At 46.8% G+C, this 21,604-nt stretch overlaps 2 protein-coding genes across 6 annotated transcripts in view; one reads left to right on the top strand and one right to left on the bottom strand.

The window, feature by feature from the left end:
- Positions 1–16: 16 nt before the first annotated feature.
- LDHD (lactate dehydrogenase D) lies at positions 17–3,931 on the bottom strand. The gene is made up of 11 exons (XM_032853948.1): positions 3,822–3,931; positions 2,985–3,097; positions 2,632–2,773; positions 2,292–2,433; positions 1,996–2,155; positions 1,579–1,778; positions 1,356–1,484; positions 1,145–1,272; positions 491–581; positions 293–404; positions 17–209 (listed from the first exon to the last, which is right to left on the bottom strand). The coding sequence occupies exons 1-11, from the start codon at positions 3,897–3,899 to the stop codon at positions 44–46; spliced, it is 1,461 nt and encodes a 486-aa protein (XP_032709839.1). The 5' UTR covers positions 3,900–3,931; the 3' UTR covers positions 17–43.
- Positions 3,206–21,604, top strand: part of ZFP1 (ZFP1 zinc finger protein) — a 42,338-nt gene continuing 23,939 nt past the window's right edge. For 2 of the 5 annotated variants that reach the window (XM_032853954.1, XM_032853950.1), the window contains exons 1-2: positions 3,206–3,299; positions 11,967–12,033. The gene's annotated coding sequence lies outside the window, so the exon portion shown is untranslated. Of the gene's footprint in view, positions 3,300–8,515; positions 8,640–11,966; positions 12,034–17,952; positions 18,102–21,604 lie in introns of those variants that run through there. The other 3 variants (XM_032853953.1, XM_032853952.1, XM_032853951.1) reach the window with 2 other exon arrangements.

Genomic DNA, 21,604 nt, shown 5'->3' with positions numbered 1-21,604 from the left:
GTTCCACTGTCTGGGGGCTTGTGGGCCAAGCACTTGGAGCCCCTCACAGCACCTTGCCTGGGTTCATGAGGCCTTGGGGATCCAGCATGGCCTTCAGCTGCCGCATGATCTCCATGCCCACGACGCCCACCTCTTCCTGTAGCAGCTGCCGCTTGCCCAGCCCAATGCCATGTTCCCCAGTACACGTCCCGTGGAGTGCCAGTGCCCGCCTGGGAGGCAGCGAAGAGATCCTCAGCAGGGTGCTTCCCCCCGCCCCAGCCCCGTCCCCGCCAGCCAAGGGGTTTTCTCTTACCTGCCCAGCTGTTTTCCAAAGTCCCTGACCCTGCGGAGCTCCTCAGTGTCCTCTGGGTCCACCAGCAGGATGCAATGGAAATTGCCATCGCCCACATGTCCAACAATGCATCCTGGGGACCCAGAGGATAGAGCTGCTGCCCCAGTCCAGGCCTCCCCCTTCCCTCCCACATGGTGCTCCGGCAGTGGGCATGCGGACCTGTGAGTCCTGACGCCTTCAGGTCCTCCTTGGTCTGTACCAGGATCTCCGGCAGCCGGGAGATGGGCACACACACGTCGGTGGAATAGCCCTGGGTGGGGGCAGGTTTGTGAGGTTGTCCCCCGCCCCCCACCCCATGCCTGCCCGGAGGTAAGAGGTCCTTGTGGCCAAGGTCAAAGGAGGCTTGGCCTCACCTCCCCAAAACTAGCTGCTTTTCTCTAGGCCTGTTTGTCCCGGACGACCAGACACATGGCCAGAGTGAGTGCCCTGCCCTGCCCACAGAGGCTTCGCCAGCTCTCACCTTGCTCCCTGCCGGGCCACATGCAGGGCACACGTGGAGGGGCCCAGGTGGCCACGCCTTCACACATGCTGCCTGGAGCCCAGTCTCCCCTTCCATTTGGCTGACCCCTTCTGCTTCCTCCTCCCTCCAGCCAGCCTGCCCTCCGCGTGCACGGACCCTAAGAGCACCTGCGCTGTCCCTGTGCCCAGGCCGGGGCTCCCTCCTGAGGGTTTGGCAGACAACTACTTCCCCGATAGACAGTGTCTGAGAAGCAGCTGGGTAGGGGCCAGGCTGCCCACAGTGGGTCTCAGCCTCCTGCTTGGGACAGCAGGACGGTGGGCAGTGGCGGCTACCTGCACCCCAGCCCAACTCACCTTGCAGCCCGGCCGCAGGGCCAGAGCGGCGTACCAGGCGTTGTGCCTCGCCGCCCAGAGCCGGCTGCGCTCCTGGGCACCCTTGGCCCAGGAGAAGTGGGAGGCTCCGTTGTGCTGGGTGATCTCCTCTGCAAGGGCAGGGTGGGGGGGGTTCACACGGGGCCTCACTCGGGGCCAGCCTGAGACCCCACCCCACAGGAGCCCAGCACACCTGCCCGCTCTATCTGCTCGGCCAGTGCCCGCTCAGACCCATGGAACTCGAGGAAGAGTGTGGGCGCCACGGAGGAGTTCAGCTGGCTGTGCCTGTTGCAGGCGTCCATCATGACTTCATCCAGAAACTCTGGGGCCAAGGAGAGGGCAGGTGAGGTGAGGCCCAGGCTTCAAAGAGGGCCTCTTCCAGGAAGCCCACCCAGACGGCCCAGCCCCCAGCTCACCAATGCGGGCCACGGGCACTGCAGCCTGGAGGATGTGAACCGTGGCATCCACAGCCGCCTGGACACTGGGAAATGCGCAGGTGGCGGCCACCATGGCCTCAGGGGCGGGGTGCAGGCGCAGGGTGGCGGCCGTGATGAGTCCCAGTGTCCCCTCAGAGCCCACGAAGAGCCCTGTGAGGTTGTAGCCAGCTGCGCTCTTCCTGGACCCCAGGGACATACAAGGCAGGTGAGTGCCCGGCCATGAGGTGGTGGCTTTCTGGCCACAGGCCTGAGCTGGAGGCCCCTGCCAAGGGGGGAGTCAGCCCAGCCTGCCATCAAGACAGGTGAAGAACGTTCGCCGGTGTGTGTGACCGGAGCCTCAGAGCCCTCAGGGGCCTGGCCCCCCAATCCCATTTCCGGGAGGGGGAGGGTGCTCACCGGAAGTGCCGGCCCAGGCCCGCGGTGTGAAGCAGCCGGCCGCCAGGCAGCACCACCTCCAGGTTCAGCACGTTGTCCCGCATCGTGCCGTACCGCACAGCGTTGGTGCCGGAGGCCGCGGTGGCCACCATGCCCCCGAGGGAGGCGTCCGCGCCGGGGTCTGCAGGGCAGAGTACAGGCAGAAGGCGGCCTGGGGTACGCACCCGGGGACAGAGGGCTCCCCTCGCACCTGGAAACAGCCCTGCCCCCTTGGGAGCCCTCAGGGCACCGGGGAAGGGCCTCGAGCTCCAGCCTACCCACGGGAAACCAGAGGCCACTGTCCCGCAGGTAGGTGTTGAGAGTTTTGCGGGTGACGCCGGGCTCCACCACCACAGAGAAGTCCTGTGGGTTCACCCTCAGGATTCGGTCCATGTGTGTCAGGTTGATGCAGACACCGCCCTGGTGGGAAGGGATGCCAAGGAGCTGATGGACCTCCGTCCTCCCGGGGCCAGGCCACCTCCCATAGGACCTCCTCTCCAGGCTGAGCTGCGGCCGGTCAGGAGCCCCAGGAGGCCAGGTAAGGCGGGGAGGAGGCAGCCACAGGTGTGACAGGCAGGAGGGGGGCCAGAACCCAGGCCTGGGGAGGGGGGCACCTACCTGCATGGCACAGACTCCACCCTCAAGCCCCGTGCCCGTGCCAAATGGGACGATGGGCACTCCTTGGCTGTAGCACAGGGCGGCCAGCCGGCTGACCTGTTCCACATTCTGGGGCCACACCACAGCGCCTGGAGGTCGGCACCTGGAACCAGACCATCAGTAGTTTCTGCAAGTACGGTGTATCCTCAGGTCCTGCTCATGTCGGAGGAGCCCCAAGGTATCACAGGGCCTGAGGCTACACGTGGGAGAGGGATGGGTGGGGAGGAGAGGCAGAGAATGCAGCCCTCCCCCCCAAAACGAAAGGGTGGGGGAGAAGACAGCCCAGGACTCTGATGGGGGAGGGGCCCCCACACCTGTGCATGGACTCATCGTGCCCGTGCTGCTCTCGGTCAGCAGCAGTAGTGGACACATGAGGGCTCCCCACAACTGCCCTCAGAGCCTCCACAAAGCCTTTGCTGAGCTCGCCCTGCAAAGAAGAAACAAACTGCCAGAGTCACTCAGAGCCCCCCCCCCCCCGGCCCCCCTGGGGCAGGTCCAGGAGTGGGGGAGGGACTGCTGGCACCCCACTGACACCAATGGGAGGGCCAGCACAGCTAGGCCTGGCTGGTGGACCCACAGGAAGTAAACCCACTCTACAAGAAGGCACCTTTCTAAACAGAACCATCAAGGTCAGTGTTTCACTTAGGAAAAAACAGCACCTGGGTCAAAATAGGAGACAGATCCACTCTACGGAAAGGAACCCTACAGGGTTCCATAACGTAGCCAGTCCTGCCCTAGTGGCTTGGAAGAGTTACTTATCTCTGCCCTTCCTCCAACACTGCCCCAGGCACGCTAGGAAACTGAGAGGGATAAAAGAAGAATGGGAAGGGAAAGCCCCATCCCCAAGCCACTGAGGTGCCTTCCCCCACCATCCTTACCTCCTAGGCATTGTTTCAAAATGTGTCTACACATTTGGGAGCCCCAAAGAGAGCGTTCTGGAGCCCACACACTTTCGATTTTACACCCCCCAGCCTCATTTGTGGCAGCTGTGGGGACCTCAGCCCATCTCACTCAACACCCACGCTTGGCACAGAGTGAGCCCATTGATCCTCTGCTCAAGGTCATAGGGAGCTGGTGCAGCACACAGAGCCTGGTGGAAGCTTGACATCTGGCCCCCCACCCTCCAGCGGGCTTCCCCGTCCCCCACCTACCTGCGTCCCCCTGGAGCAGTAGCCCCTCCAGGGGAACAGCCCCCGGGGATTTGCAGCAGCCTGGAGCAGACTGGCCATTGTGGGGCAGCAGCCTAAGGGGCATGTGCAAGGTGGCCAGGTGGCCGCCCCAGCCCAATGGCCGTGCTTGTGGTGGGGGGGGCGGTGGCTGCTTAAGGTGGCACGGCCTTAAGGTGGCCCTGCCAGCCCTTGGTGAGTCAGGCGTGCACCCCTTAGGCGTGTGTCAGTACTCCCAAAGAGGTGAGGGTTACCTAACACAAAGGGAAACAGGCTAGCAGCCCCTCTCTGGCTTAAGGCTCTGTGGTGGCTTCCCTTGGTCTTTAAAATAAAGGCAGCATCCTTGCCATGGACTTAAATGTCCCTATGGTCCCTGCTGTCCTCGACATCTACCCACTTTTTCCAGTCTCCTCCTTGGCATCTGAGTTCCAGTTTCCCTTTAGGTTCCTGTATCCCCTGAGCTCCAGCCCAGCTCAGGGCCTTGGCACACACCCTTTGTCTCTCTTACCCTGCAAGTCTCAGGACTCTGAGGAGGGAAGTGCACGGAGGCAGAGGTGGGGAGGGAGTAGGGCAGTGAGACAAGCCCGGAAGTCTCCCTGGAAGAGGGGAGATCTAAGTAGGCACTGCTCTAGTTCACCAGCTAAGTGAAAGGAAAGGAGGGTGTCCTTTCATCTCCACTGTTCCACTGGGTGGATTTCAGAACCATCCTGCAGTGATGTGGCTGCCGCTCCTGGAGCTCTTCCAAGCTCCGTTTTCCTTCCACAGCAAATTTGGAGACGCATGTTGCTAACATTACTAAGATAAAGCTATTCCCAGCTTTGTTTTTCTTCTCAATTGAATCACGAATACAAACTCCTACTTGGGTCCTTCTCCCCAGCCACGTTTGAATGAATTCACATTTCCACTCCCAGTGTGTTGCTTAACTGGCTTGTCTCAAAAAACGTCTCTTACAGTTGGCTAGTTCAAATCAAGATCCTGTGAAAGTCCACACAACTCATTTGGTTAACATGTCTCATAAATCTGTTTTCTTCTCTAGCAGTTTCCCTCCCCCCATACCTTTTTTCCATGCCATTTATTTGTTAAAGAAACTGGGTCTCTTGTTGTGCAGAATTTTCTACCTTCTGTTTGTGGATGATTGCAACCATGTGGTATTGTTTGATATCTTCCTCTGGTCCCTGTATTTCTTGTAAATTGTTAGATCAAGGTGTGGCGCTGTGCAGTACAACTTCCTGTTAACTTTTAGAAATATTCAGTATCTGTGCTTCCATTAGCCACAGGTAGCTAATGGTACTGGAGGTATCTGTTGTTTGAGGAGAGATGCCAGGGAGAGATTGTGGCAAACCCTAAAAGAAGAACTGCAATGCAGATCCCTAAGGTTTGGAAGCAGGGTCATGACATTTGCAAGAGAGACTATATACACCATTCAATAAAGTGCCCCTGGCCTGTTACCAGGTCCTGGTTATGATGGTGAGTGTGAGCACATCAAGTGGCTACCTGTCTGGAACTGGGCATCATGGGCTGTGTTTGTTTTTTGTTTGTTTGTTTGTTCGTTTGTTTTTAAGATTCCATCCATTCATTTGTCAGAGAGAGAGAGAGAGAGGACAGTAGGCAAGGGAGGGAGCCCAATGCGGGACTCAATCCCAGGACTCTGGGACTGTGACCTGAGCTCAAGGCAGAAGCTTAACTGACTCAGCCACCCAGGCATCCCCATGGACTGTATTCTATCAGACTCACCAATTCATAAAGGCAGGTGGGTCCAAAACAACCCATCATTAGACAAAAGAGTAATGGGCAAAATTGGGCACAACCAGGGCCAGAAGGCAAACTAAGCTGCACAGGTAGACGGCTTGGATCCCCAGGTCACTCACCATCACCTGGCCAGCACCTTTCCTTCAGCTCACACCTTTATGGCCATAAGGGGAACTTTGATGACCAGCTGATAGAAGAAGGAAAAGTTCAAGCTCGGTTCATGAATGGGTAGGCTCAGTATGAGGGTGTGAGCCAACAGACTGTTGCTACACTAGGGCTCCACCTAGGGGTAAAGAAAGTCCCTCCAGTTGGCAGAGCTGCAGGTCATGCACCTAATCATCCCCTTTTGTAAAAAGAAAAATGGCCCCGTAGAAGAATAAGTATAGGCTCCTGGGCAATGGCGAATGGCTTGACTATGTGGTCAAGGTCCTATTAAGGAGAAAGATTGGAAAATCAGGGTCCAAGAGGTTTGGAGAAGAGGCATGTAGATGGATCTCTAGGAGTAAGCACAAAGTGGGATCTCTGTAGCACAGGTATCACACGTTAATGCCCACCAGCCAGTATCTGACACGGAAGAGACCAAATGAAGCAGATAGCATGATTCTGCCAGTTATCATTGGCCAATGATATCAGTGGTCAAAGACCACTCCAGTGCTGGCACAATGGTAGCATGGATAGAGGCCAATAATGGATCCGCCAGCATGGAAACCATTCACTAAGGCTGATCTGGGCCGCCACTGCTGGGCATTCACCCTATTGCCACATTGAATCCCCCACATAGTACCATTCCTCAAGGAGACCAACCAGCCATTTAGTCACAAGTCAGTTACAATGGACTGCTTCCACTCTGAAAGGGGAGCAATTTATGTGGGCTGAGATCAACACAACATATGTTATATGCATCTGGGATTGCCTCTCCTGCCTCCATGGCCTCAGCCAACCCTACTGTCTGGAGGTTCACAGAATATTTGATCCACCAACACAGTATACCACATAACATCGCCTAAAGCCGAAAAACCCACTTTTTTTTGTTCAGTTCAGAAGTCATTGACCTTACAGAGCAGTGGTGGAATGGCCTTTGGGAGGTACAACTAAGACAGCAGCTTGGAGATACATCCACTCCACTGCAGTGCCAGAAGAGGAAGAGATTTTCATATAACTAACAGATAAAAGGTGAGTATCAAAATGACTTTTAACCTTTTATTTTGAAATAATTTTAGACTTCAAGAAAAATTGCAAAATTAGTACAGGGAGTTCCTATATACCCTTAACTTGGTTTTCACTAGTGTTTACATTATATATAACCATAGGACAGCTGTCAAAACTAAGAACAAGTAAAAATATTCATCAATATAGTTAGAGAATTGGTGCAAATTTGATTTCACCAGCTCTTCCAATAAAGTCCTCTTTTTTGGGGATGGGGAGAGGAGTTGTTTGGTCCAGGATCTAATCCATCATCTCATTCTGCCAGTAGTTGTCTTGTCTCCTTTGTCTCCTACAATCTGTTACAATTCCTTAGTCTTTTCTTGTCTTTCTGACCTTGACATCTTGAGGAGTACTTGTCAGTTACTTTATTGAATGTTCTTCAGTTTAGATTGTCTGTTGTTTTCTCATGAGTATATTGAGGTCATGTGTTTCTGGCAAGGATGCCACAGAAGGGCGATGCCCTTCTCCATATATCATATCAGCGGTTTCAGATGTCAGTATGTCTTATTAGCAGTGACGTTTACTTTGAACACTTGGTTTAGGTCATGTCTGTGGGGTTTCTGCACTGCGAAATAACATTTTTCTCTCTCTTTTTTTTTAAAGATTTTATTTATTTATTTATCAGAGAGAGAGAGAGCTCGAGCGAGCACAGGCAGACAGAATGGCAGGCAGAGGCGGAAGGAGAAGCAGGCTCCCTGCCGAGCAAGGAGCCTGATATGGGACTCGATCCCAGGGCTCTGGGATCATGACCTGAGCCGAAGGCAGCTGCTTAACCAACTGAGTCACCCAGGCGTCCCACATTTTTCTCTTTTTAATTAGCAAATATTTGGGGTGGATACTTGAAGACTGTACCAATATCCTGTTTCATCTCACTTTCATCCACCATTCTTAGCTTCTACTGGTGGATATTGCCTGCAGTCATTGTTATTGTGGTATTGTGTGTTCTGATGGTGATTTTCTATTTCCCTTATTCCCTCAGTATTAGTTGATTAGAATTATTCTCTAAGGAAGAGCCGTCCTTCTGCCTCATTTATTTATTTACCTACTCAATTATTTATATATTACCAGTATGGACTGATGAATACTTATTTTATTCCACAGGTTATAATCTAATACTGTTATTATTTTGTTGCTCAGTCAGTTCTGGCTTTGGCCACTGGAGACCTCTGTCATATGGATTTCTCTGCCCTTTAGACACCCACAGCTATTTTTGAGCACTGCCTTACTTTCTAGAACTATAAGATGCTCCGGGCTCATCTTGTCTTCCTCCTTCTCACACCAGTAACCAACCACTTTTCCAAGGACTTCTGGCTCCTTTTAGTGGAGAATAGTATTTTGAACTCGAGATTTGCTTGTTAGATGTGCTCCTAAACTGAACAATACGAAAACAAAAACGTGTTTTAAAAATGTGCAAAAGATCTGAACACTTCACCAAAGAAAACATACAGGTGGAAAATAAGCATATGAAAAGATGCTCAAGATCACCTGTCATCACAGAATTACAAGTTAAAAAAAGACATCACTATGCACCCATTAGAATGATGAAAATTTAAAAAAAAAAAAAACCTGACATCAAACGCTGACAAGGACACAGAGCAACAGGAATTCTCATTCACTGCTGGTGGGGACGCAAAATGGTACAGTCACTTTGGAAGATAGTTTGACAGCTTCTTACAAAGAAACGCCATAGTCTTACCATATGATCTAGCGATCATGTTCCTAAGTACTTATCCAATTGAGTTGAAAACATATGTCTCTACAGAAGTCTGCACGTGAATGTTTACAGCAGCTTTATTCAAAATCTCCATAAACTCCACATCTCCAAGATGTCCATCCAAAGGTGAGTGGGTAAGCCGACCATAGTGCATTAAAACAAGAGAATACTTAGCTCCTAAAAGTCACAAAAAGACACGGAGGAATCTTAAATGCATCATGCCAAGTAAAAGAAATCAATCTGAAAAAAGCCACATGCTATATAATTCCAACCATGTGACATTCTGGAAAAGATAAAACTAGGCAGGCAGTAAAAAGACCAGTGGTTTCCAGGGACTAGAATTGCAAGGGAGGAATACATGAACTACAGGGGATTTTTAGGGTGGTAGAACTATTCCGTATACCTTGGTAATGGTGGGTACATGACCTTACGCAATGCTCAAAACCTACAGAAATTTACAACACCAAGAGTGAACCTTACCGCAAACAAATTAAAAAAAATATCATTTAGGGGATTGGAAGATCCCAGCAAAGAATGCAGGCTGTGACAAGAGGATTTAACTATATTTTTCTAAATGTATGAAGCAAACTCACTGAAGGAGATGGGGGAAAGTCGTGCTGACCCAAGGAACTTTGGGAATGGAGTGTATAAGACTAAAGGCAAAAGGAACTGCCCATGTACCTAGTCAGTACAACAGAAGTACGAATTAACAGTTCTGATACAACCATACATATATGCTGGATTGATTGAATAAATTAATAAATGTGGAAAAGAAACAAGCTCCCCATGCAGAAGAATTCCAAATAAGTTATGTAGGTACTCAACCCTAAAGATAGGGAGCATAACTTCCCACTCCAAAAATGTGGACTGTTCATAGTGACTTCCTTGCCAAGAATAAAGTATGGAGAGGGGATAAGAAAAGAGTCACTTTGCAGTGGGGAGCTCTAACAAACACTACGTGGCCAAGGTCAACACCAACAGTCATAAATCATGTTGATAGCATGGGTTCAAGAGTATCCTCCCAAAATTCATGTCCTTCCCAAGACCTCAGAATTTGACTCTATTTGGAAATTGGGTCATTGCAGATGTAATTAGTTAAGATGGGGTGATTCTGGGGTGCCTGGGTGGCTCAGTGAGTTAAGCCTCTGCCTTTGGCTCAGGTCATGATCTTGGGGTCCTAGGATCGAGCCCTATATCAGGCTCTCTGCTCAGTAGAGAACTTGCTTTCCTGTCTCTCTCTGCTTGCCTCTCTGCGTACTTGTGATCTGTCAAATAAATAAATGAAATTAAAAAAAAAAGATGGGGTGATTCTGGAGTAGGGTTGTCCCTTAATTCAATATGACTTGTCTCTTTGTAAGAAGAGGAGAAGAGACATAGGGACAAGAGCTGAGAATATCGTGTGACAGAGGAAGCAGGGCCCGACATGCTACAGCAGGAGCCAAGGAAGCTAGGGAAACCACTGGAAGCTACAGAGAAGCAAAGAAGGATTTTTCTGTGGTTTTCAGATGTGGGATGGCCTTGCCAACTTGATTTCAGACCTCCAGGCTCCAGAACCAGGAAAGAACAAATTTATGTTGCTTTAAGTGGTACCTGGTTATGACAGCCCTAGGAAATTGATACAGTGCCCTTGACATGATATGATGAAAATGGTCCTTTATCTTTCCTCCCCAGAACCCATAACTCCTATCTAATCAGGAGAAAAACACCAAACAAATGCCAAACATCCTACAAAAGTCCTGACTAGAACTCAAAACTGACTAGAACTCAAAACTGTCAACATCATCAAAAACAAGGAAAGTCAGAGAAACAGTCACATCCAAGAAGGGCCTATCTCTTAAGCCACTAGAGCTGCTGAAACCATTAACAACATGTGTTTCTCCTAGTTCTGGAGGCCAGAAGTCCAAGCTTTAGTTTTTCCATTTGTAAAGAAGTATTTGGACCAAAGAGACCCCACAATCCATTCTGTTTCTGGATCCACTCATGGAAAATGGGACTCTTTGATTCAACTGCTTAATTTTGTAATAATACTTGGCCCAATAGTACTCATACCCATGTCTTTTTTTTTTTTTTTTTAAGATTTATTTATTTAAGAGAGGGAGTAGTGAGAGAACAGGAGCATGAATGGCGGAGGGAGAGGAAGAAGCAGGCTCCCGCTAAGCAGGGACCCCATTGTAGAGACCCATCCCAGGACCCTGAGATCATGACCAGAGCCAAAAGCACAAACTTAAACCAACTGAACCACCCAGGCACCCCTACCTATGTCTTTCTGATCCATATGAAATTATCTCTAAATCCTCTACAAAAATAATGCATCCAGTACTGAAACTTATTCAAAATGACTATGATTTTGTTTTTTCACTTTACAAACTATTCTTCATTCTGGTTTTTTTTTTTTTTTTTTAGTTTTTGTTTTTTTAATTTAAATTCGATCAGCCAACATCTGGTACATCATTAGTTTCCCATGTAGAGTTCAAAAATTCATCAGTTGCGTATAACAGAATGATGATTACTTTTTTTTAAAGATTTTATTTATCTGTGTGACAGAGAGAGACACAGTGAGAATGGGAACACAAGCATAGGGAGTGGGAGAAGCAGGCTTCCCGCTGAGCAGGGAGGCTCAATCCCAGGACCCTGGGACCATGATCTGAGCCGAAGGCAGATGCTTAACAACTGAGCCACCCAGGCATCCCTGAGGATGACTTTTTTGCAGAGCCAAGATCTGGCGAGCAGGAGAAACAAGCTAAGGGGGCAGCTCCCTCCTCTGGCATGGGTACATCTTGTTCCCCTCTGGTGACAAAGAAATGTTTGGTGGTGCTGGTAGCACCCCCTGAGGCAAAAGGCAGCCTGCACAGGCAGCGCCTGGTACCCTCAGGTGGACAGGACTACAAAATTGGATGATCTTGGTCATGGCTGCATTTCAAGCATCATAAGTTCCTGCTCCGGTCATTCTTTTTTTTTTTTTTTAAGATTTTATTTATTTATTTGACAGAGAGAAAGAGATCACAAGTAGGCAGAGAGGCAGTCAGAGAGAGAGGGGGAAGCAGGCTCCCTGCCAAGCAGAGAGCCCAATGTGGGGCTTGATCTCAGGACCCTGAGATCATGACCTGAGCTGAAGGCAGAGGCTTAACCCACTCAGCCACCCAGGCACCCCATCTTTTTCATTCCTTATCTATCCCAAGCATAGGACTGGAAAGACAGAGAAAAATGAAACAGTCCCTGTATCCCCAGGGACTCCTTGGATAAAACCTTTCTAAGCCATTGGCCATGTGAGAATCCTTCACTTACCAGGGAGAAAGATAGACTTGTCAGATGCTCAGTAAAATAACTGGATTTTGCAAGGTTCAAGCTGTTCCATTTATGTTTAATTTACGTTTAAAAATGGAGGAACAAAAGCACGAGGTGTTTACTTTGCTCGGATTTGGGAGAATTTTTTGTGGGCTTCCTACTTTGTAATTTTGCAGGGAGAGAAAAAGAGATTGAAGGCCATTTCTCAGAGCCCCCAGATGAGGAAGGAGAAGCTGTGATCAGGTATCATTCCCTTCCATCATCTCAGGTATGAAAGGGGGAAGCAGGTTGGCTTGCTGGGAGGAATGGAAACCAGATGGAGTGGTGTTGTCAGACACTGGGAATAATCAAGGACATCTCCCACTAGGGGTCTGCTGATAGAGTCTTGGAATTATGATTACGGAGCCTCATACCTGATTGCAGAGTCTTGGCTCAAACCTCACCTGCTTCCCTAACCACTCTGTTCCAAAATGCACCCCACCACAGCGCTCCTGATAGGTCCTCCTTAGTGGTGAATGCCACCTGACTCGCTGTATATTTTGCTTTTTGTTTATTGCCTGTCCTCCAACAGGAATGTAAGCTCACAAGGGGAGGGAGCTTTGTGTGTGGCTCACAGCTGTGTCTTCACGGGTGCCTGATAAACCTTGATTGCAGGAATGCTAAATCGAGGGGTAGAAAATAAAGACACCTGGTGGAAAAACCCGACCCTGTCACTAAGTATCTTTTTTTAAATTTTATTTTTAAAAGATTTTATTTATTTATTTGACAGAGAGAGACAGCGAGAGAGGGAGCACAAGCAGCAGCAGAGGCAGAGGAAGAAGCAGGCTTCTGGCTGAGCAGAGAGCCCACATGGGATTCAACGCCAGGACCCTAAGATCATGACCTGAGCCGAAGGCAGATGCTTACCGACAGAGCCACCCAGGTGCCCCTGTCACTAAATATCTTAGAAAAAGAATCATTTTTAGACCTGGCAAGGAGTAGGGAATCGCTATTAATATGTGGCCAAAAATTCTTCCTAAACATTGACCTTCTAAGGTTTGGAGTCCAGATAAAGGAACAGAAAGTTGTTAATTAAAATTTAACATGATCAGGAAAATCCAAATGTGGAAATTCTTTAGGAGAAACAACACTGTGTTTTCAACATATAAACGGCAAAGAAAGAAAAGATACGGATGGAGAACCTACGATATGGAGTTATTTGGATCTTGAGTTATAAAAACTTAAAGAAATATATGATGTTTTTGAAAAGAATTGGGAAATATGAGAGCACCTGGATGGCTCAGTTGGTTAAACATCAGCCTTCCACTCAGATCATGATCCCAGGGGCCTGGGATGGAGTCCTGGAGTGGGTTCCCTGCTCAGCGGGAGTCTGCCTCTCTCTCTCTCTCTGCCCCTCCCCGCTGCTTGTGGGCTCTCTCTCACTCTCTCAAATAAATACATAAAATCTTAAAAAAAAAAAAAAGGATTTGGAAATACGAACAGCAACTGGATGTTTGAATACCACTAAGGAAACGATGTTAATTTTTTTAGGTGTGATAATGGCACATAAAGATTATGCTGTTAATGTAGTCTGTAGACTCCTGGGGTTCCCAGGATACTAGCAGGAAATCCAGGAGGTCAAGATTATTTTGATAATAATACTTAGACATTACTTTCTTGCAAAAGCAGTTGGAGGGGAGGGGGGCTTTCCTGGGGCCACCGCAGGATTGAAGAGAGTGGCACCCCACTGAACTAGCCCTCATTGCATTCTGTGCTCTCATGTAATTGTAGAGAAGGAATGCTTGGTTTACTTAAGAATGACCGTAATGGAGCAGTAAACATTATTAATTGTATTAAGTCTCAACCTTCCGAGCATGTCTTGTTTTTGTATTTGTTCTTAAGACTTTATTCATTTATTTGAGAGAGCACAAGCAGGGGGAGAGGCAGGCAGAGGGAGAGGGAGAAGCAGACTCCCTGAGGAGCAAGGAGCCCCACGTGAGACTTAGTCCCAGGACCCTGGGAACCACGACCTGAGCCAAAGGCAGGCACTTAGCAACTGAGCCACCCAGGTGCCCCGAATGTGTGTTTTTAATAATCTGATGAAACAAGAACATACAAGTATTCTGTCCCAGGCAGGGGCCTGATGATTGTCTCCAGGAAAATCACTCCTGCAATCCTTTTTCAGTGGTGAGCTAAACGGGCTGCTTTTCTCATGAAACACCATTTTTACTGGATTGGCTGACAGTCAAACGAAGCCTGAGTGTTTGGCAGACATTTTCTCAGAAATGAATGAAGAGAGCTGTCACTTCAAGGAAAACAACTGACTATATTTGTTGCTCAATGATAAAATGAGCTTTCAAGTGAAGATCAGAGTTTTGGCAAAGACTTGTGTCTGCTTCCGAATACTTAAAGCTTTTCTGATGAGACCGGTGGTGATATTATTGCTGTCCTTTGACACTATGTAATGAAATCTATTAACACTTGAAAGATCTTCATGACTCAGTGAGCCAGTTATTTTTCAAATGCTCGTTTTCTCTCTCTCTCTCAAATAAAACAATAAAATCTTTCAAAAATAAATAACTTATTTATTTATTTGAGAGAGAGAGAGAAAGCACACGCGGTGTGGGGAGGGTCAGAGAGAAGGGGAGGAGCAGACTCCCCACTGAGCAGGAAGCCCAATGCAGGGCTTGGTCCCAGGACCCCAGGATCACTACCTGACCTGAAGGCAGATGCTTAACCAACTGAGCCACCCAGGGGCCCCCAATGGATTTTAATATAACAGAGTACAAAAGTTCATTGATATGCAATGTGGCAACACCTGGATGCCTTCCTTGGCTGAGCGGTTGGTTGAATAGTTGCTTCCAGCTGAGGTCATAACTCCAGGGTCCTGGGATCGAGCCCCTCATCGGGCTCCTTGCTCAGCAGGGAGCCTGCTTGTGCGTGCACTCTCTCTCTGACAAATAAATAAAATCTTAAAAAAAAAGCACAAATAAAAATGCAATGTGTTTTCCAAAAAGCATTCTCTACACTTGTCCTTTATTCCTAAGAGGAAATTAATAGAAAATAATGTGGTTTTGAATTTTTCAAGCTCTTCAGAAACAGTCCACACTACACAGTATTCTGTGTTGTTAAGCATAAGGCATCGGAGAAATTATTTTGTGTGTTCATATGGGGGATGGGTTCTTCCCTTTTTTGTATATTCCAGTAGTCTTTTCAAAATACACCTAAAAGTTTTTCATTATTTTGTGTAATACATGTTTATATCTATTAGCTATTAGTCTGTCTTTTTATTTTATTTTATTTTAAAGATTTTATTTATTTATTTGACAGAGATCACAAGTAGGCAAAGAAGCACGAAGAGAGAGAGGAGGAAGCAGGCTCCCTGCCTAGCAGAGAGCCCGATGCGGGGCTCGATCCCAGAACCCCGGGATCATGACCTGAGCCAAAGGCAGAGGCTTTAACCCACTGAGCCACCCAGGCGCCCCACCCAGTTTATTTTTTAAAATTCTGATAAAATGTACATAATATGGCTCAGGTTATGATCCTGGGGTCCTGGGATCGAGCCCTGCATTGGGCTCTCTGCTCACCGGGGAGACTGCTTCCTCCTCTCTCTCTCTATTTCTGGCTGACTATCTGCCTACTTGTGATCTCTGTCTGTCAAATAAATAAATAAAATCTTTAAAAAATAAAATATACATAACATGAAATTTACCATTTTAACCATTCCAAGCATACAATTCAGTGGCATTAAACATATTCACAATGTTGTATAGCCATCAGCATTATCTGTTTTTTTTTTTTAAGATTATTTATTTTTTTGAGAGAGAGAGTGTGAGCAGGGTTGGAGGGGCAGAGGGAGAGAGAGATAAGTTCAAGCAGGCTCTGTGCCACCAACCACAACCTGGAGATCATAACCTGAGTGGAAATCCTGAGTCAGGCACTCAACCGACAACCACCAAAGCACCCCTTCACTATCTCTTTTCAGAACTTTTTCATCATCCTACACATTGTCCCATGCCTCCCTTCCTCTAGGCCTTGGTAAACTCTATTCTACTTTCTCTATGAATTTACTTAGTCTGGATACTTCCTGTAAGTGGAATTACACAATATTGGCTTAAGTCACTTAGCATATCTTCAGTGTTCAGCCATGTTGCACCATGGGTCAGAACTTCATTCTTTTTTTTTTTTTTTTTTTTTTTTAGGATTTTATTTATTTATTTGACAGAGAGCGATCACAAGTAAGCAGAGAGTCAGGCAGAGAGAGAGGGGTGTGGGGAAGCAGGCTCCCTGCCGAGCAGAGAACCCGATGTGGGACTCGATCCCAGGACCCTGAGACCATGACCTGAGCTGAAGGCAGAGGCTTAACCCACTGAGCCACCCAGGTGCCCCTTCATTCTTTTTTTGGCTGAATGATACTGCATCATACAGATATACCACATTGATTTATCCATTCTTTTGTTGGTGGGCACTTGGGTTCTTCCTACTGTTTGCCTATTGTGAATACTGCCACTATGAATATTGATGTACAAGTACCTTTTTGAAATCATATATTGTTTTAATTAAAAGCTAGTTGTTACTACCACACACCTATTAGAATGGCCAAAATCCACAACAGTGACAATACCAAATGCTGACAAGGATGTGGAGCAAAGTGAATTCTCATTCACTGCTGGTGGGAATGCAAAATGGCACAGCCACTTTGAAAGACACTTTGGCAGTTTCTTACAAAATGAAACAAACTCCTCCCACATGAACTAGCAATTATACTCCTTAGTGCTTACCCAAATAAGTTATTTTGTTTCCACACAACCCTCTGCACTCCAATGTTTATAGCAGCTTTATTCCTAATTTTCAAAACTTGGAAGCAACTTGGGACACCTGGGTGGCTTAAAACAAAACAAGACAAAACTTTAAAAAAATGAACTACCAAGCCATGAAAAGATATACAGGAACTTCTAATGCATATTTCTAAGTGCAAGAAGCTAATCTGAAAAAGCTACATTCTATATGATTCCAACTATACTAAATTATGCACATGTAAATATCAGTGTTTTCCAGGGGTTCGGGGAGGAGGAGGAAGGGATGACTAGAAGGAACACAGGGGATGAAAAACTATTCCATATGATGTTATAGTGGTGGATAGATGTCATTATGTATAATACTTTATATATACATATCAAAATCTATAGAATGTACAACATGAAGAGTGAATCCCAAAGTAAACAACATGAAGAGTGAAACTGTGTCAATGGACATTTCATTATAACAAATTTACCACTGTGGTTAGGGGATGTTGATAGTGGAGGAGACTATGCAGGTTCAGGGGCAAGTGGTGTACAGAAATTCTCTGTACTTTCTCCTCAAATTTTGCTGTGAACATAAATCTGCCCTAAAAAATAAAGACAGAAGAAGCTAGTTGCAGCCTGTGATATCTTTATGGACATTTTTTTTTTTTTTTGCTTAAAAAAAAAAAAGATTTTATTTTTAAGTAATCTCTGCACCCAACGTGGGGCTTGAACCCATAACCCTGAGATCAAGAGTTGCATGCTTGTGGCGCCTGGGTGGCTCAGTGGGTTAAGCCTCTGCCTCCAGCTCAGGTCATGATCTCACGGTCCTAGGATTGAGCCCTGCATCCAGTGGCGGGGGGCCTGCTTCCTCCTCTCTCTCTCTCTCTGCCTGCCTCTCTGCCTACTTGTGATCTCTGTCTGTCAAATAAATAAAAATAAAATCTTTAAAAAAAAAAAAAAGAGTTGCATGCTCCACGGACTGAGCCAGCTAGGCACCCCTGGCCAATTTTATTTTTTAAAAATCACGAAGGTATGAATTTAATGTTACACAGGGCTATCTTTGAAAAATTATAGATGATATTTATTTTATACATATTTTCTAATTAGTTACCATAGATTACCTATGTAATCTTTAGAAGCCAGGTTTTTATATTTTGGGGGAGGTGGTGGTTGTAATTCATAATCCTTTCTGCTGGAAATGAACAGTTCAGGTGGGTGATTATCGCCTCCGCCAGGGATTATCTCCGTCAGGCTCAAGCCACCCGCCAAACTAGAAACCTTCCTTAGGAGTCCCTACAGCGGCACGCCCAAAGACTTATGGGAAATGTAGTCCCGGAATTTGATAAACCACCCCTCAGAGGACCCTGGGACGGCCAGCAGCCCTTGCATCTGCGCATGTGCAATGCTGCGAGCGCGCCGGTGGCTGCCCTTCCCCCACCTCCTGCCGCGAGTGGGTGACAGGGACCCGGTCTCCGCGCGTCTTCGCCGACTCGCTCCCTGACCCGGCTAGGCACTGAGCCACAAGTGGAGGCTGTGCCCCTCCAGGTATGAAGGTGGCTCCCACGCAGCTCTGCGAGGCCTGGGGGCTGAGGGGAAGGAGTTGAGGGATGGGCTCCTGTCCGCGCGGGGTGGGAGCCCAAACTTCCGCGACTCGAAGGCGGCGACGACCCTTGGGGCGACGTCGGGGGCCGCCTGGCGTTGTTCTCGGCGCGGGGCTGGCGGGACCCGCCTGGCCGGACGTGCGGGGGCGGAGACGGAGGCTGGGGGGGCGGCGGCGAGGGCTCGCCTTCCTCCCTTTGTCAAAAGAAGCGCCGCCGACCGGCCGCAAGTGTCTTTTGCCGCGCGGGAGCGAGTCCGGAAGCTCGCGCGGGTGCGAGTCCGGAAGCTCGCCCGGGTGCGCGCGTGACCAGGCCCTGGGGACGCGGGGCGAGGCTAGGGGCGGGGCCGGACACACCTGGCGGCGCGGGGAAGACGCGTGCGGCGTGCAGGAGACTCGCCAGGTGCAGGGAGGAATGAAAGCCCCGGCAAGTTACCTGAGGCACACGGGGTTCCTAATAAGAGCTCTGACCTCTTAGGAAAAACCTTTTCAGCCAAATCTTCCTCTGATCCTCACACCTGGCCTGCGACGCCGCTAGTATCTCAGTTGCAATTGGAGGAAAAAGGGAGGCTCAGATGGGTGGAAGACCCGAGATCATACAGACAGCCAGTACTTTGTGTAAATGGCACGTGTTTTTTCCATTTGCCTTTTGATTTCGCTCGCTGATAGTTTTGCCATGCAGGCGTTTTGAATTTCTCTGTTGTTGAATTTACTGCTGTTCCCTTGTATGACGTCCAGAAACCTTCACCACTTTGAGATTATGCAGGTTGACTTATGATTCACACTGTACTTTAGAATCAGTTGTATTAAAAAAAAATCTGTCCGTACTTTTATTATTATCCAATTAATGGCTGCATTAATGAGGAATGGACTCCTTTATGATACTCCTTTATGATAGGCCTTCCCAGTGTTCAAGGCAGGCAGAGAGAGAGAGTTTTGTTTTGTCCCCTTCAGAGCACTTGATAATTACAGTTTGTTGTTTTTTCAGCTTTATTCTTTTTTTTTTTTTTAAGATTTTATTTATTTATTTGACGGAGAGAGAGAGATCACAAGTAGGCAGAGTGGCAGGCAGAGAGAGGGGGAAGCAGGCTCACTGCTGAGCAGAGAACCCGATGCGGGGCTCAATCCCAGCACCCTGGGATCATGACCTGAGCGGAAGGCAGAGGCTTTAACCCACTGAGCCACGCAGGCGTCCCTTCAGCTTTATTCTTATGTAGTATTTTATTGAAGATGTAATCATTTTTCCATTATTTCATATGTTTTCTCTTGCTTTTGTTCATATTTTCCACTGTTCTTATTTTGTATCTTGGGACTTCTCCCCTTTTTGTTTTTGCCTCCTTTATTATGGTAGCTAATGGTTATTTTTATTATTAATAACTTTAATATCTGTAGCATCTGTAGTAGTGTCTACTCCGTCATTTTTTATCTTGGAAATTGGTGTCCTTTTTTTTTTCCACTTTTGGCCAGTTTGCTTAGAGGTTTTTCAGTATTATTGATGTTTTCAAATAACCAGCTTTTTGGTTTTATTGAATTTCTCTGTTTTTCTGTTTTGAGGGTTTTTAAAAAATTTCTATGCTTACCTTTATTATTTCCTTTCTTATGTTTGCTTTGGGTTTACTTTCTTTTTTTCTGATTTCTTAAGGTGGAAGCTGAGATCATTGATGAGAATCTTTCTTCTTTTCTGATATAAATAGTGTAATGCAGTGGTTTTTGAATTTTTTTAATTTTTTAGGATTTTATCTGTCAGAGAGAGAGCATAAGTAGGGAGAGCGGCAGGCAGAGGGAGAAGCAGTCTCTTTGCTGAGCAAGGAGCCCAATGCAGGACTCTATTCTAGGACCCCAAGATTATGACTGGAGGCGAGGGCAGAGGCTTAATTGACTGAGCCATACAGGTGTCCCTAATGCAATGTTTATAGTTACAGTTTATATAGTTAATAGTTTAATGCTGTATTACTACTTCAGCTATATCCCTCAAATTTTGTTATGTTGTGCTTTCATTTCCATTTAGTTCTTTGGTTTTTTAAGCTTTTCCTTGTGACTTTTCACCCCTTGGCTATTTAGAATTCTGTTTAATTTCCAAATATTTGGAAGGAAGGAATTTCCAGATCTCTTTCCATTAATTGATTTTTAGTTTAATTCTGTCAAGGAATATACTTTGTTACAAATTTCAGTTCTTTAAAACTTGAGGTTTGTTGGGTGCCTGGGTGGCTCAGTTGGTTGGGCAACTGCCTTCAGCTCAGGTCGTGATCCCGGAGTCCCGGGATTGAGTCCCACATAGGGCTCCCGGCTCCACAGGGAGTCTGATTCTCCCTCTGACCTTCTCCCCTCTCATGTGCTCTCTCACTGTCTCTCTCTCAAATAAATAAATAAAATCTTAAAAAAAAAAAAAAAGCTTGAGGTTTGTTTTCTGACCAATCTTAGGAATTTTTAATATGTATTTTAATGACTATTGTGCTGTTGGTGGTAGAGTCTTCTATAAATATGAAATGGGTCAGGGTGGTTTATAGTATGGTTCAGTTCTTCTGTATCCTACTGGTTTTCTGTCAACCAATTCAGTCACTGAGAAAAGAGTATTGATGTCTCCAACTATAATTATGGATTCATCTATTTTTTTCTTTCAGTTCTGTCAGTTTTTGCTTCATGTATTTTGAAGTTGGTAGGGACAATACATTTAGGATTGTTAGGTCTTCTGGTCATTTGACACATTGATCAGGTGTTATCTATCACATCTATCTATTGATCAGGTGATATCTATAATATCACTCTCTGGTAATATTATTTTGAAGCCTACTCCATTTGATATTAATATAATCACTCTAGCTTTCTTTTGATTAGTGTTTACAAAGCATATCTTTTTCATACTTTTACTTTTTTAAAAAAGATTTTTATTCATTCTAGAGAGGGAGAGAGAATGATCGTGTTGGGGGGTGGGGAAGCATAGGGAGAAGGACAAGCAGACTCTGCTCAGTATGGAGCCCCATGTGGGGCTTCATCTTAGGTCCCCGAGATCATGACCTGAGCCTAAACTAAGAGTCAGACAAAGACACTGTGTCAGTCAAGCGCCACCATCCTTTTACTTTTGATCTATGGTTTTATGTTTCAAACTGTGTATCAACAGCACCTAGTTTGGCCTTGATTTTTTTTTCCCAGTTGGACAGCCTCTGTCATTTCATTGGTGTATTTATACCAATTATCAGTGTGGTTTGATTAAAACCTACTGTCTTGCTAGTTTTTTCTACTTGTCCTATTTGGTCTTTGTTCCTATTTTCTTCCTTTTCTACTTTTGGATTAGTGGGTACTTTTATGATTTCATTTTTTTCCTCCACTATTGGCTTATCATTTATATGTCTTAAAAAAATTTTTTTTTGTGGTTGCTCTAGAGTTTATAATGTAAATCTGGAGTTAATTCACAGTGGACCTTTAAGTAATATTATACTGCTTTATGTATAAG

Source organism: Lontra canadensis, unplaced genomic scaffold (genome assembly GCF_010015895.1).
Source record: "Lontra canadensis isolate GAN:19392208 unplaced genomic scaffold, GSC_riverotter_1.0 scaffold8, whole genome shotgun sequence".
NCBI classification, from domain to species: Eukaryota; Metazoa; Chordata; class Mammalia; order Carnivora; family Mustelidae; genus Lontra; species Lontra canadensis.
Note: the sequence above shows the minus strand (reverse complement) of the source record. Positions and strands in the feature narration are given on the sequence as shown.